The 15710-nt window shown below is 61.3% G+C and overlaps 4 protein-coding genes across 4 annotated transcripts; 1 reads left to right on the plus strand and 3 right to left on the minus strand.

The window, feature by feature from the left end:
* Window positions 1-1069: 1069 nt before the first annotated feature.
* On the plus strand, window positions 1070-5336 carry BJ171DRAFT_559405 (P-loop containing nucleoside triphosphate hydrolase protein; the record flags this gene model as incomplete). Its single annotated transcript, XM_053113206.1, has 2 exons — window positions 1070-1755; window positions 1925-5336. The coding sequence occupies 2 exons, from the start codon at window positions 1070-1072 to the stop codon at window positions 5334-5336; spliced, it is 4098 nt and encodes a 1365-aa protein (XP_052963037.1).
* Window positions 5337-6024: 688 nt separating this feature from the next.
* BJ171DRAFT_428071 (uncharacterized protein) lies at window positions 6025-8125 on the minus strand (the record flags this gene model as incomplete). The annotated part of the gene is made up of 5 exons (XM_053107840.1): window positions 6025-6450; window positions 6781-7043; window positions 7203-7451; window positions 7666-7714; window positions 7913-8125. Coding segments are annotated over 5 exons (1200 nt in total), but the record flags the coding sequence as incomplete, so codon positions are not given.
* A 1172-nt stretch (window positions 8126-9297) lies between these two features.
* On the minus strand, window positions 9298-11706 carry BJ171DRAFT_570778 (glycoside hydrolase superfamily). The gene is made up of 3 exons (XM_053113657.1): window positions 11570-11706; window positions 10395-11471; window positions 9298-10219 (listed from the first exon to the last, which is right to left on the minus strand). The coding sequence occupies exons 1-3, from the start codon at window positions 11684-11686 to the stop codon at window positions 9458-9460; spliced, it is 1956 nt and encodes a 651-aa protein (XP_052963039.1). The 5' UTR covers window positions 11687-11706; the 3' UTR covers window positions 9298-9457.
* A 2796-nt stretch (window positions 11707-14502) lies between these two features.
* BJ171DRAFT_404479 (uncharacterized protein) lies at window positions 14503-15207 on the minus strand (the record flags this gene model as incomplete). Its single annotated transcript, XM_053107226.1, has 1 exon — window positions 14503-15207. A coding segment is annotated over one exon (705 nt), but the record flags the coding sequence as incomplete, so codon positions are not given.
* Window positions 15208-15710: the final 503 nt, after the last annotated feature.

Here is a 15710-nt window from a genome sequence, read left to right on the forward strand (position 1 = left end):
GCTCGGTTTGGCTCGGTTTGGCTCGACAGTCGCTCACTCGCCCCTCTCTCGCTCCTGTCCCGGACAGCTACCTCGGCACCGCTGCCCCTGCCACTGTTCTGCTCCTGGCCATCCTTGCCATCTACGGCCCCCAGCTGTGGCATCGCTTCAGCCGACTTGGCTCGTCGGCCTCTGTCTCGCCCCTGCTGGCGGGCTCGGCCGGACACAGCTACGGAGCCATCCCGACCGAGGAGACCACCGAAGCCCACGTCTCTGTCAAGTCGCTTGCTTTCTCGCCCACCTTGCGCGCGGCCACCTTGAGCATCATTACCCTCGAGATCGCCGTCAGCGTGTATGAGTGGGCCTCGGGTGTCTATGCTGGATCGAAGGACTCGATCGAAAGCGCCTCGATTCTGATTTGGACCAGTCTCTGGGTGAGTTGCGTCGTGGTGGAGACCGTCTGTGTGAGGGGGAGATGCAGGCGCACACTCGCTGGTGCGTGAATCGCTGTGAATCGCCGTGAATCGCTGTGGATCGCTGTGAATCGCTGTGAATCGCTGTGGATCGCCGTGGATCGCCGTGGATCGCCGTGGATCGCCGTGAATCGCTGTGGATCGCCGTGAATCGCTCTAATCCGGTCCGTTTCCCAGGCTGTTGTGTTTGTCATCGAGCTCGTCTCCACCCGTACTGCCACTACCCAGGCCAAGCCCCAACTGCGGTCTGTCGCCCAGATCTTTGCTTTCGCCTGTGTGCTCATCAAGGGCTTCCAACTCCACAACGCTCTCCTCGCGGGCGAGTCGGCCGATGTTGCCTACATCTCGATCGCGCTGATCGTCTCAGTGGCGCTGTGGAGCTCCGACGTTGTTCTGCGCATCCAGATCCGCAACAGCTATGCCCGAGAAGAGCAAAACTATCTCCGTGGACCCGACGGCAAGGGCGTAAGTTGAGCTCTGTTCCCCTGGATTTGGACCGGCTTGTGTGTCGAGTGCAACGTCCTCCGTATCCCTTTGCTGACCAGAGCCGCTGTCGACAGGCCGTTCCCTCGCCCGAGTTCCAGTACTCGCTTCTCGAGTTCTGCACCTTTGCCTGGATGGACAACACTCTCGCCGATGGCTTCAAGTCGCCGTTCAAGATAACCAACGCCTTCGAGCTCCTGCCCTTTGATCGTGCCGAGAGCGTCAGCCAGCGCTACAAGGGCCAGTACAAGAGCCGCTACACCCATCTGGGCTACCGTCTGATTGCCATGGAGCTCCACCCCTTCCTGATGCAGCTCGGTTTGACGCTGCTCACCGCCGTCCTGAGCTTTGGCGCCCCCTTCTGCACCTACCACATCATGAACTACATCCAGACCCCCGACGGCCGCCCCATCACCTTTGGCCTGGCCTTTGTCGTCATCCTGTTCTTTGTCACCATCATGGAGACCATCCTCGACAACCAGGCCTTCTACATCGGCGGCCGCATGATCCACCGCATCCGCGCTGTCCTCATCACCCAGATCTTTGAAAAGTCGCTCAAGAAGACCCAGGCCCCCATCAAGAACCTCGAGAGCGGCGAGGACGAGACCAACGGCAAGATTGTGTCGCTCATGTCGCTCGATGCCGAGAAGATCGCCAACAGCTCCAACTACCTCGTCTATATCTTCACCACGCCGCTCCAGATCATCTTTGCGATTGCTGCCCTGATCAGCTTCCTGGGCTGGTCGGCGCTCGCCGGTGTCGGTGTTATGATCCTGAGTATGCCCCTGACCTCCTTTGTCACCACCAGTCTCAACACCTAGTAAGTGTGTGGCCCCCGTGCCGTGCGTGCACTCGCTGCTGATGTGGTGTTCTTGACCCCAGGCTCTCCGTGGATGCTGCGGCACCCCACTAATCGCTGCCCACTGCTGCGTCGCTGTACTCTGTGCCTCAATATCCTCGCCGCTGCTAACGCCGCCATCGCCTCACAGCTACGACAAGATGCTTGCCATGTCCGACAAGCGCAACACCCGCACCCAGGAGGCCCTGCAGGCCATCCGCATCATCAAGTTCTTTGCCTGGGAGCCGCAGTTCCTGAACCGCATCACCGAGGCCCGAAACCTCGAGCTGCAGGAGTGGATCCGTTACTTTACCTACAACGGCCTCAGCATCATCCTCTGGGGTCTGGTTCCAACTCTGGTCACCATCTTCACCTTCTTCACCTACACCGTCGTCTTTGGCCACGACCTGGACGTCACCACGGCCTTCACCTGCCTGGCTCTCTTCAACACCCTCAAGTTCCCGCTCACCGCCTTCCCCGAAATGATCTCGGAGGCCATCCAGCTGAACGTGTCCGTCAACCGCATCAACCGCTATCTCAACGAGCCCGAGCTCGAAAAGTACAGCGACTCGGTCACCGAGCAGTCCGTCATCAGCCAGGGCGAAAGCATCTCGGCCATCGGCTTCTCTGACGCCTGGTTCGAGTGGCACCACTCCCCGACCCCCGAGACCACCGCGAGCAACCCCAGCAAGTGGCGCAACCTGTTCCGCAAGAAGACCCCCGAGACCACCCCGCTTCTCGACGGCGCCTCCACCAGCGGCTCGTCCTCGAGCGAGTCCCCGAAGGCGTCCTTCACCCTCCGCGACATCAACATCACCTTCCCTGACGGCAAGCTCAGCACCATCTGTGGCTCCACCGGCTCTGGCAAGTCGTCGATTATCCGTGCTCTCCTTGGCGAGATGAGCGTCCTGCAGGGCTCGAACCGCATGATCGATCCTCGCTTCAAGACTGGTCCCCGTTCCGGTGTTGCCTTTGTTGCCCAGACGGCCTGGCTCGCCAACGCCACGATCCGCGACAACATTCTGTTCGGCGAGCCCTACGACGCTGCCCGCTATGCGCGCGTTATCGAGGCCTGCGCTCTGACCAAGGACCTCAAGGGATTCGAGGCCGGCGACCTGACCGAGATCGGCGAGAAGGGCATCAACCTGTCCGGCGGCCAGAAGCAGCGAGTGTCGCTCGCCCGCGCCGCATACTCCCGAGCTCACTACATCCTGCTGGACGACCCGCTCTCTGCCGTCGACGCCCCCACGGCCCGCCACCTGTTCCACAAGTGCATTGTCGGCCTGCTCAAGCACCGCACCCGCATCCTCGTCACCCACGCCACCAGTGTTGCCCTCCCCTCCACCGATTTCCTCGTTGTCGTCAACCAGGGCCGGATCTTTGCCCACGGCGCCGTCCGCGAGGTAATGAACGTCTCTGGCGTCGACACCATCATCGCCGCCGAAGAGGCCCGACTCAGCCTGGAGCAGCCCGAGACCCACAGCGAGGAACTCGATGCCGATGCCACCGACGCCACCACCGACTTTGCCAACGGCAAGACCCCCGAGGAGGCCAAGAAGCTCATCGAGAACGAGGGATCCGACACCGGCTCGGTCAAGGCCAAGATCTACTGGTTCTATTTGCAGGCCACCGGCGGCCTCGCCCTGGCCCTCATCTTTGTCGCTGGCCTGTTTGCCCAGAACGGCGTCCGCTTCCTGGTCGACTACTGGCTCAAGATCTGGGCCGAAGCCTACGCCGCCGTCGAGGCGCAGCCCCTGACTCCGTTCTTCATCAACACCTCGGCCTTCAACGCCCTTGCTGACGTCGATATTGGCTACTACCTGGCGATCTACGTGGCCTTGAACATCTTCCTGGTCGTCGTGACCACGGGCATGTACGCCTTCCGCTGCTTCGGCGCCTACGGCGCTGCCAAGAAGCTGCACGAGATGCTGATCGAGCGAGTCATGTATGCGCCTGTCCGCTGGTTCGACGTTACCCCCCTGGGCCGCATCTCCAACCGCCTGTCGAAGGACGTTGCCTCGGTCGACACCGAAGTCATGGGCGGCTGCGTGTGGTTCCTGACCCAGGTCACCAGCACCCTCAGCATCATCGCGATTGTCGGCTGGATCACGCCGCTCTTCCTGGTCATCGTCTTCCCCATCGGCTACGTCTACATCAAGATTGCGCAGTACTACCTCGCCTCGAGCAGAGAAATGAAGCGCCTGCAGAGTGTCTCGCGAAGCCCCATCTTCAGCAGCTTCAGCGAGTGCCTCGTCGGCGTGTCGACCATCCGCGCCTACGGCCACGAGCAGCGCTTTATCCAGGACAACATGGAGAAGGTCGACAAGAACCACCGCGTGCACAAGATGATGTGGTCGTCGAACCGCTGGCTCAGTGTCCGCATCGTCCTGATCACTGGCCTTGTCATCCTCTTTGCCGGCTGCTCGATCCTGCTGTCGCGCGACATTATCGGCGCCGGCTTTGCCGGCCTCAGCTTGACCTGGGTCACTGTCATTGCCGAGAACCTGCTCTGGCTGGTGCGCATGCACGCCCAGATGGAGATGGGCATGAACTCGGTCGAGCGTGTGCACGAGTACATGCAGATCGACAACGAGCCGCCCATGGAGATCCCCGAGACCCGCCCTGCCGAGAACTGGCCGACACACGGCCGCATCGTCTTTGAAAACGTCGAGGTGCGCTATGCTCCCGACCTGGAGCCGGTCCTGCGCGGCATCTCGTACGAGTTCAAGGGCCGCCGCAAGATCGGCATCGTCGGCCGCACCGGCGCCGGCAAGTCGACCCTGACCCTCGCGCTCTTCCGCATCATGGAGCTCGCCCAGGGCACCATCACCATCGACGGCGTCGACATCTCCAAGATCGGCCTGCGCGACCTGCGCCGCAAGCTGACCATCATCCCGCAGGAGCCTGTCCTCTTCAACGGCGACATCCGCTCGAACCTGGACCCCTTCAACGAGCACCCCGACGACGAGCTGTGGGACGTGTTGATCCGCGTGCGCTTCCTGCAGACCCTGCAGAAGAAGCTCGAGACGGACTCGGGCGCGGCTTCGCTGGCCTCGAGCGACTCGACCCTCGATCTGCCGCAGGTGGAGGACTCGAAGCAACAGCAGCGCAACGAGCGCAACGAACTCAACAACCGCGAGTCGGCCGAAAAGGCCGGGTTCTCGCTGGCCAGCTCCGTCTCCGAGGGCGGCTCCAACTTCAGTCAGGGCCAGCGCCAGCTGCTGTGCTTGGCCCGTGCGCTGCTGAAGCGCTCGGCCGTCACGATCCTCGACGAAGCCACGGCCTCGGTCGACAACGACACCGACGCCTTTATCCAGGAAACCATCCGCGGACCCGAGTTCTCGCGCTCGACGGTGCTGTGTATCGCCCACCGCGTCCGCACCATCGCCGACTATGACCAGATCCTGGTGCTCAGCCACGGAGAGGTGGCCGAGACGGGCACACCGCTGGAGCTGATGCACAAGGAGGGCGGCATCTTCAACAAGATGTGCCAGGACTCGGGCGAGTTTGACGAGCTGGTCAAGCTGGCCAGCAAGCCCAAGCCCAACCACCACCACGCCTGAGTGTGCTCGCTCGGCTGGCCCAGTTTCCTTGACCGAGAGGCGCAACGGAAACACCGTCTCTCCCCGTCCACAGCACATCGCCTACTGAACACCGGTTCCAAATCGCCACTGCTCCCTTACACACATTTTTTCTTTTTCTTGCTCCTCTGTGCGCTTGTCGACGTTTCTTTCTTTTCTTTCGATTCCTCTCTATTCTGAGTGCCTTCCAAGCTTTGTGACCGTAAGTGCACCACCGCCATCACCACCACCACCGTCTGTCCGGCCTGCGCAGTTCCTCCCCAGAAACTGTTGGGAGCATAATAATCGTGAAATATATGGGGGGTTGATCTCCATGAGCGATGATCGACTTGCACACCGTCATCCTGTTCCGTCCTGGCGGCACGCCGATCAAGGTCGTGATATCGCTGGCAAAGCTCGCCGATGTGTTGCTCGCCGCCAACCATCAACAGTGCACTAGTGCGCACGGGGGCGTGTGGAGGACTGTGTCGGAGCGACAGTATATTCGGCTCTATAGCATATCTCAACAACAACAACAACAGCAACAACAGCAACAGCTGCAACCCGTCTCCGCATCAACCGTCGTGTGCGGCTCTGGATTTGCAATCTAGAATACGCTGCCGAGGGACTGTGTGGTGACGACACGAGCGCAAACGAGAGAGGAATCAGATACCACCACCTGCAGTCGCAATCAATCGGTCTGCAGGCAATCAGACAATGAAGGCAGGTCGCCTACCTCGAACCACGATAGCAAGTTGCTGTCCTTCTCGACCACGCCCTTGAACTCCTCAAAGGACATGTAGTCCTTGCGCTCGACCTTGGCAGCCTGGAAGGTCTTGTCGACCATTTCCTCGATCGCGTCCTGCGACATCTCCTCCATGACCGGGAAGTGCACATGGTCGCCGTCCGTCATCGAGAAGGAGCCGTGCGAGGGGTTGTATCCATGGAACAGCCCGCTCTCGCGCGCGGTGTTGGTGTCGCTCGGCGTCGGCGACACATTGGTCGAGCGGTTCTGGAGGATCGTTTGGATGCGGCGCTGGTCATCGCTTGTCGACAGCATCGAGTCCGGCAGACTCGTGGCCATGTGCGGTGACGGCAGGGTGGCATGTGTGGGCGACTCGGGCCGCGAGAACGGGCTGGATGGAGATCCCTGCGGGATCCAGGCGGGAGCACCCACGGGGATGCCGTTGCCGAACGAGCGTCGCAGCAGCCGCGAGCTGCGGGCGTTGGCGGTGGTGTTGATGTTGGAGAGAGTGCTGCTGGCCGGAGCATCGGGCCCGGTGGCCGAGGTCGGGGCCGCCATGCTGCTCGAGGGCTGTCCGTCGCTCGACCGGTTCGAAACGCCAAGCAGAAGCGAGCCCGAAAAGTCGCCCTCCATCGACATTCGCTTCTGTCGGCGGGTGCGTCGTTGAGCGGCGGCGGGGTCGAGTGGCGGCAGCTCGCCCACCCGAGCCGAGCCTTCGCCCTCCTCCTCGTCGTCCTCATCGTCAAAGGTGGAGGGGTTGCCTTGGCTCTGGATCGGAGCATAGAACGATGCCGAGACGGGCTTGGCTGCCTCATCGTCAAAGCTCTCCATCATGCCCTCCTCCATGGTCTTGACAACGTCGCGCACCAGCTCCATGGTGAGATGCAGATACGACTTGAGCATGCGACGAAGCTCCTCTCTCGAGATGAATCCGTCGCCATCCAGATCGTAGCCCTTGAAGGCGTCTGTGGGGGGGGGAATGCATTGCAGCCAAATGGTCAGAGCCGCACCGGATGGCGCATGTAGGAGCGTATCGACGTGTAGGAGCGTATCGAGCATACAGGATCAGATCGAGGATGTAGAACCAAATTTGAGCCCAGCGATCCATCATGACGCCGACTTACACTTGATACGCTCGTCAAGGCTGCCCTTGCACAGGATGCTGGACCCAAAGACCAGCTCCTCAAAGCTGATGATGCCGTCGTCGTCTTGGTCAAAGAACGAAAAGATGCGATCGATGATCAAGTTCTTCTCCACGCCGAGGGGGCCGAGGCAGTACTCGAAGGTATCCTTGGTGATGCCGCCCTTGGAGCCCTCGACGGTCGAGAGCGAGCGGAACTGGTCGTAGAGGGCCTCGAGCTCGACAACGTCGACTGTTGTTGAGTCCGTGCAGGTCGGATGTTTGGCGAGTGGGTCGGAGCACCAGGCGGCGGCATCCATAATTCAGAACAAGCCGGGGTCAGTCGTGCGGCGAGCGTCACGGAAGTTCCTATCCATCTGATTGTGCCTCTCCACCAGGTAATCCTTTGCTCTTGGCAGGCCAGCGGACGCATTCATGCGCGCAGGATGGGAGCGCGGCAAGCTTACAGTGCGTCGTTTTTTGAAGCTGTGTAAAGTCATAGGTGCTTGTGCCAGCCTGGAAGGGTATGCCTATCGACGAGATGCCGACATGGCAGGGACCAGCGCCGATAGTACAATCCGGGACAGGGATCAGAGTCGAGACAGAGCTGGCTGGGTGCTTCCGGTGCGATCCGCAGCCATCGTGGCCCCTCCGTCTGTTTCCTTCTCTCTCATTCTCTCATTCTCTCTCTGGCACGGCCAGAGTGCAATGAACAGCCCCCAGATGCGTACCTGGATACAACACCGATGTCAGCGGGGCGCGGGCGTTGGCGAGCGGCGGGATGGGGATGCGGATCTTGAGGAAGGTATGGGTCTTGTAGTGAACCTCGAGCGGCTCGCAGGTTTCGCAGAGGTCGTAATCGATGCAGTTGGCGCATTTGAAGCGGAATCCCCGAATAGGCGAGGTGCCGCAGTGGTTGCAGGTGATCGAGCGGTGGACGTAGCCGTCTGGAGGATGTGGATGATGCGATGGAGGCCGAGGCGAGTGAGGAGGAAGGGGAACAAACAGATTCCGAATCCAAGGACAGGGTCCGAGGCAAGAGAGAAAGAGGGTTTTCGTCAACCATCCGCTCGTCCGAACGTCGCATGATCGTCATTAAACGAGCATAGATGCCCAATCCACACCCTCCCAGAGGCTCGATTGGGCCGGCGCTGCCGATCGATGGCTACTTTACCTTTTCGCGCCTGGTCTTCTGCGATCGAATACAGGAGCGTCAGCAACGTATCGCTCTCGTCCGAGGTATGGAGCTGGTTTCCACGCAGCTCCAGGGTCGATCCTTCGTTTTCATCGCCGGGGCTTTCGATCGCAACGCTTCCTCCTTGCTCGTCATCGACGTCGTCGTCCTGCTCGGCCTCACGACCCTCGCGGGTCTCGAGGCGATCATCCTCATCGGCGGCCGAGGCAGGATCATCCGGTCCGGCTGACTGGGGCTCGTGCTGGTCCGAGTCCGAGACTGCTTGACGACTGGAAGGGCGGGCGTCGTGGGTGGTGGAGGAAGAAGAGGAGCCCTCGGTGTTTTGTCGGCGAATCGGTGTCCTTTTGGATACAGACCGAGGCTTTTTGGAAGATCCCGACGACGGCGATGCTGGCGACTGACGGCTCCAACGAAAGAAGCCCGATGAGGTGGCGAGGTTGACGAGGGCCATGCCCAGCAGCACGCCGGCCAGGGCGGCTGCAACGGTCTTGAAGGACGCCAGCGAAACCGAGGGACTGGGATTGGACATGCGGGCGGCTGTGGGTGCGAGGCGGACCGTCTTGAAGGCGAAGAGGAGCAGAGCAACGGCAGTGCGAGCGGGCAGATGAGGTCGGGGGCCACAGAAGAGAAGGCGGGCGAGAGCGGCTGCAGGCCCAAAGAGGGTGGATATCGCAGGGCTGGGTCGCAGATGGCCGATGAAGATCCAAGCGACGCTGTCGAGCGACAACGGGCGAGGCAAATCGGCGCGCGAGCCAGGGCAAGCAACCAGGGTGCGGGCCGAGGTGCCGCACCGGCCGAAATAGTTTCAAACGAGGGACAGCGCAAATGGTGGATCGATACCGCCATACCGCCACGCCAAAGATGATAATCACCGACACTCGCTGCGAGCAATGCAGGTGGGCCATTTGTGGATAGTAGTATATTTAGACGGACTGTATTCGCAAGTGGGGGCCTATAGATATAAGCGAGTAATCACCATAGACATGCCAAAGTGCGCCATAGATGTGGGGTGGCTATTTTGCTGGAGAGAGTTCATAGAGAAGGGGGGGGGACTGGGTTCAGATTTAGTAAGGATAAGGTACAGGGTTGGGGGCAGTGTAGACAAAGCTGTTGGTGGTGTAGAGCGAGGCGATCTTGCACCAGTCGGCGTGGGCGGCATAGTGCGATTGCAGAGGATCGACGGGGGGGTTGCCGTCGCGGTCGGTCAGAGGAGCACCGATGAAGACAAAGGCGCTGACGGTCTGGTCGGGGGTGTTGAGATGGGTGTCGCAGTACTCGGGGCGGTAGATCATGCCCTCCTGGTTGCCGAGGTAGTTGATGTCGGCAGCAGCGATCTTGAGCTCGTTGACGAGCGAGGCACGGAAGCGGTCGAGACGGACGCCGGTCTTGTTGTTGAGGGCGACGGCATCGTAGGTCCACATGCGCTCGGCGATGGAGGCGATACGCGGGAAGATGAAGCGGTCGATGTTGTGACGCTTGAGGGTCTCGGCCCACATGGTGCCGAAGCCGCCCTTGACGGTCTTGGCCGCAGCGGGAGAGAGGCCGTCAAGAGGGTCGTAGGTGTAGATCTTTGTCCAGTTGTGCCACTGGCCGGGAGAGACAATGTAGCCGGGGAGGTTGTAGGTGTCGGCGGGGGAGACGGCCTCGTAGTCGTACAGGCACCAGCTCTGCGAGGGGGAGCAGTCGAGGAAGTAGAACGGATCGGGGCTGACGACGACGTTTTCAAATCCGGCGGCAGCCAGGGTTTCGATGATGCCGACCGGATCGCCGCCGAGCTCGCCGAGAGTAATGATGCCATCCTTGGGAACGAGATCCATCATGCCGAGCTGCGAGGAAGGAGTAACAGCAATCAGAGGCAGTCCGCAGCGGCAGTCAACCAGCGCAGCGTGCAACAGGCAATCCAGGGTGCAAGTGTAAAGCAACCGGTTGCTTCTCTACCGAGCAAACCCCTGGCACAAATGCTCTACCCCCTCCCTTCCCTGCCACTCCTCAGCTACTTACGGTGGTAATGACATCCCAGGCGCCGTACTTTTTGTTGATGCTCTTGAGGATGTTGACCAGCTGAGGCTCAAAGGCGCGCATGAAGGGATCGAGAGTGGACTGGTCGGCAATATCCCAGCTGTCGGGAACGACACCGTAGAGACGCGGGTTGGCCTCAGAGTGGCCGACGTGGATGACGGGATCGGGGAACCAGCTGCCGACCTCAGTCAGGAACTCGGTGAGGAGGTTCAGGGCGCCGGGGACACGAGGATCGAGACCGCCACAGGGAGGACCGAAGCAGTACTGGCGGCCGAACCAGACGATGGTGCCGGCGGGGTAGCTGCTGTTGGCCCAGTCGTAGCTGTCGCCGTCAAAGGGGGCGTGCTTCCAGCCAGAGACGAAGCTGGGGTCAACGAGACCAAACATGCCGTTGTGCGAGGGGGTCTCGAACACGGGGATGATGCGGATGTTGCGCTCAAAGGCGTAGTTGATGACGTCCTGAATGTCCTGCTTGGTGAAGACCTTGGGCTTGCCCTGGGCATCCTTGTAGGCGCCCTCCTGGTAGAGCACCGGGTACTTGTCCCAGACGATCGTGAAGGACTGGGCCTCGTAGAGCAGCCACTTCATGACGTTGATCTTGGAGTACGCCAGGCCATCGAGGATGCGCTTGATGTCCTCGACGGGGAAGTAGTTGCGAGCCGTGTCGAGCAGGATGCCGCGGTAGGGGAAGCGCGGAGAGTCGGTGATGCTACCGAGGACCAGGTTGGCATCGGGGGTGACCAGCTGGCTGAGGGTCTGGAGGCCATAGACGGCACCGGCCTGGGTGGTGGCATTGATGACGATGCCGGACTTTGTCGCCTGGAGGGAGTACGACTCGTCGATGCCGGCGAGAGCGGCGGGGGTGCTGGCCTTGGTCTCGTCGGCGACATGGATGGTGACGGGCAGAGTGGAGCCGCCCCACTTGCCGTGGGTCTTGACCGAGACCGAGTTCTGGAAGCGGTCAAAGGCGTTGGAGACGATGTTGAAGACATCGGGGTTGTTGGACTTGATGTCGATCCAGAAGTCGTTGCAGGCAACCGTGGCGTTGGCATCGACGACCTGTGGAGAGCCAAACGGGAGGCGAAGGGAGAGTGTCAGACACGGACAAGAAGCCGATGAGCAGGACGACTGGGCAGGCGATCGACCCACGACAGTACCTGTCTGGGCATGGGCCAGAGATAGTCGGTGATGGGACGATGCTGGACGGGAGGAGGGGTGGGAGTTGCCAGGGCTCCGGCGAGCAAGCCCAGCGACAGCAGCGCCTTGACGAGCATGGCGGCGCAGGAGGGAGAGGAAAACGAGGGATGGCGGGAACAGGGCCTGCGATGGGCGGGATCGCTTTTATAGCCGCCGGCCAGGGCCGAGGCTGCGTGCGGGATGTCCCTCGCCCAAACAAGGGGGCCTGCTTGTGCACAGACACCCCCGACAGCCGCGCAGCAGGCGGCCGTGGCGCAAGGGTCACGCGAGCGGGTGTACACCAGGAGCGGGCCGGCATAACAAGCCAGTGCACATTGGATGCGCGGGTTTAGCCTGATCAGGCGGCGGACCAGGCACGCGCACGCGCCACGGCAGCAAGGCCGCCTTGCCGCGAGCCTGGTACAGTGCAACCCAGGGTACAGGTGCCGTGTGACGGCGGGTCGCACCGCGGCGGTGACCCCCAACCCTTGCGCTCGCCGCCCCAGTACAGGGGCGGCAAGTACCAGCAGACGCGCGGTCTACCGGGCGCCTGACCAGGCAGCGCAGCCCGCCTGGGCGCATGGTCCCAGGCTCAGCAGCAGCCGGGCTGGGAGAAGCCGCCGTGGAGGGTTCAGCGACTCCCCTGTTCCTCCCCCCGGATGGCCCGCCATCGACCAAGCCAGAGCGGTCCCGAGGAGCTCGCGGTCCAACAGACCCCGCTGCATTGCAGACCCGCGGCTTGCTGCAGTCCCTCAGGTGGTCGTCAGTGGCGGAGCCACGGGAGGACACACGAGGTCTGCTGAGCTGGGGTCTGTGAAACGCAGCAGACCCCCACACCAGCACCACCAGCACCGCCGGCGCCGAGCAACCAAGGCCGGCCATCCCCACGGTCGATCCGCAGCGGAGCGTCGGTGGCTCCTGGTATCGGATACCAGATGTTCAGAGCGCCAAGCTCTCTCTCGACCATGTTGTCCATGATCCGAAGCAAGGTCGATCCCTCGTTGCCCTGGCTGCCCACCCCCGCCATTCCCTCGGCTTGCCCCATGCCGACACCGCTCATCCCACGACACCGCCGACGAAAGAACACAGAGGAAAGGAGTGTGTGTGGTTTTCCGAACTCTGCCCCAACGCATCTGACAAATGGACTGAAAGGAGCAGACAGCGGACACCCTGCTTGGCGCTGTGGCGGTCGATTCGATTGGTTCAGGGACTGCGGGTCGAGGCTGAGCGAACTTGGGGCTGAGCGAGCTTGGCCACTCAGGAAAAATGGAAGCGACAGGGCTTGTGCTCCAGAGGGAGTGACGGCACGCATGCTTGCGCTCCAGAGAGAGTGGACGCATTCGAGCAGAATCTGTGGCAGTGCTTTGGCGATCCGAATAACAGATGGCCGAACTGTGATGATCGGGATGATAGGCAGCACGACAGGCACCTGTCAAATCGAGATCCAGCGCCGTGTCCGTGGCGATGTGTCGCCATGGACCACTATTGATACCAGAGTCGAGACTGCTATTGATACCAGAGTCGAGACTGCTATTGATACCAGAGTCGAGACTACTATTGATACCAGAGTCGAGACTACTATTGATACCAGAGTTGAGACTCTACTAGTACCACACACAGTCTGGTATTGCTGACGGCGTGTGCAGATGGACTGCAACTGCGAGAGCGAAAGCCGCGATCGATCGCCAAAGCTGTTGACGAAAGAGGCACTGCCTCGACATCCGAGATTTCTCTCTTCCGCACCGCTCCCGCTGCTGGCCCCACACGCAGAAGGTTCTGTTCGCCATCGGCGCAATGGCTTGCGACATATGGCCGCTCGTCTGACGCCGACGTGCCAGCCCGCCGACCCAAGCGGAGCTTGTTTGCAAGGATGAGCTGCTTTGGAGGGCACTCTTTTGGATCAAAAGCGAGATTTGGGCCTTGTTGGCAGCGGTGGCGGCCGGCTCCTCACTTGCATGTGGATCTGCAGATTGCATCATCTCCAAGCCTTCCCACACCACACACCCCGGTCCATTTCGGCATTGTTTCCTCGCGGCCTCCGCCCCTGGCGACATCACACGCACGGTCCGTCGATGGCATGCACATCCCACGCCTCGAGCGTCAGCCAGCCGAGTACGTCTTCCATTGGCTGCCCGTGCACTGATCCATTCACCGACCTGACCGAACGGGCCAAAGCCATCACCCTTGGCGCAATAGCAGCGATCGATGGCGAAATCTGCGGCAGCATATCGACACAGATCTAGGTATGTATTGTATGTGTGGGGCTTGACCCGGGATTGGACAGGCGATGGTGCAATGCGGGGGATGAGTGAGGCAAGTGCCGAGCAATAAGGGGAGGGTAAAAGAAAGCAAAAACGACGCAAAAAACAATAGCGACAATGGCAGACCGTATTCAAAAATCTGATCCCTCAGGTCATGGGAGTCAAGTTGGGGGCCGCGCGGATGGGCGGATGCGGATGTGGAGGCAGACGGATGGGCCGTGGGGCCATCGATGTCTGATAGGTCGGCGCTGGCGACGACGGAAGAGGGGGGCAGAGCCGTGGGAGGATCGAAAGTACGTACAGAAGGTTTGTGGTATCGGAAACACAGGCCAGGGCGTGGCTTGTCCCCATTCATTGTCTTTGGAAACAGGCGGGAACCCAAAGTACACTGACAGAACAGAGCCGACCAAGCCCCGGAGCCCAAATTTCTGGGGGGGGGAGGCAGAAGGAAACAAACGAATCAAAACTAAGGGCGGGGCTGGTGACAGCCTCGTGTCGTCGGCAGGACATTTGGTAGCGTCATCGAGGATCCAATCCGGAGTAGGATGGCGATGGCGAAAGCCTGTCCGGTCCGCGTGGGTAAAGAGGATTGCGAAATTGGTGGGAGGCATGACCGGGGGGGCGGCGCTCCCGGCTCAGACGAGTGACCAATGGACCCGCTGCGGGATGTGGGTCGGGAGGTGCTGCTCGAGCAAGCTGTCGAGGACCTGCGGGTCGGCGTGAACCTCGCCGCCCTCGACGTGCGGGCGATACTTCATCAGAGCCGGGTGGGCGTCGCGGTCGTTGAGCCAGGCCTGGCCGTCCCAGCCGCCGGTCGATTCGATAAAGTACTTTGCGAATCCGAGCGAGATTGACAGGCAGCCAGAGAGGATGCAGTCGACGTAGGACTGGGGGATGGGAATGTCGAGCGAGGGCCGGTGGCAGTCCGTGGGGGCGGCTTGGGAGCAGCCGGCGTGCAGCGAGTCGGCGGTGGGAATCTCGTAGACCCAGATGACGACCTTGTCGGTCTGGATGAAGCGGTCAAAGGGCACGATCGAGTCGGTGGCATCCATGACCCGGATCTGCGACAGGTCGATGGTTTTACGGACGTAGCACTTTTCGCGCTCGTCCAGCCGCGGGAAGTCGGTCGAAGGATCGGCAATTGGAATCAGGACGCCGTTGATTGGAGGCTCGGCGAGGCTGGTGCGCTTGACGCCCACGGCGGTGTAGCTGGAGCGGCAGTTGTAGTTCCAGGAGCGTTGGTAGCCCGAGACGAGCACGGGAATCGAGTCGGAGGTATCGGACTGGACGGTGCGGGAGCGCGAGAACGGATTGATGAGCGAGCCGTAGCCAAAGAGGTAGTGCGACTGGGTAGAGCTGGAGGCGGGCGTGGTAGCTGAAGAGGGCCGGGCGACTGGCCGGGTCGTGATCCGCGGGCAGGGCTGCGAGAAGACCGGAGCGACGGATTTCGAGGGGTTGACTCGGGTTCGCAACCATCGTTTCGGGGTCATCATGGGCATGGCTTTGGAGAAGATGCAAGGACTGGTACTGCCAATAGAGCGAGCAGGCGTGGGAAAACAGGCGGCAGCGAGGCGATGTGTGTGCAGCGACACCGAGAAGGAGGAGGACGCAAGGCCGAGAAGCGTTACGGACGATAGGGTCGACAGAAGGGGCCGCCAGGCTGGTGATCGGCGGTGCGTCGGAATCCAAAAGAACAGGGCAAGGAACCAAAAACAACGGGCGAGCTCGAGAAGGCCGAGCGAAGGAGGAGGGCGACCGCGAGGGGTTATATACGCGAAGGAAGTGAAGGTTCGGTGGGGCGATGGCGACAGAGCGGCCGCGATTGGACACGCTGGGGCAGTGGCGACGGCGCACAGAGACT

The sequence above is a fragment of the Polychytrium aggregatum genome, assembly GCF_025602895.1.
Source record: "Polychytrium aggregatum strain JEL109 chromosome Unknown BJ171scaffold_44, whole genome shotgun sequence".
In the NCBI taxonomy this organism is placed as follows: domain Eukaryota; kingdom Fungi; phylum Chytridiomycota; class Chytridiomycetes; order Polychytriales; genus Polychytrium; species Polychytrium aggregatum.

Excerpts from the sequence above, each read along its gene's own strand:
- BJ171DRAFT_570778 (XM_053113657.1), bottom strand. The coding sequence starts at position 11,686 with ATGCTCGTCAAGGCGCTGCTGTCGCTGGGCTTGCTCGCCGGAGCCCTG. Across the intron at positions 11,472-11,569 it reads TCTGGCCCATGCCCAGACAG|GTCGTCGATGCCAACGCCAC; the intron begins GTACTGTCGTGG and ends GGCTCTCCACAG. Across the intron at positions 10,220-10,394 it reads CCTGGGATGTCATTACCACC|CTCGGCATGATGGATCTCGT; the intron begins GTAAGTAGCTGA and ends CCTTCCTCGCAG.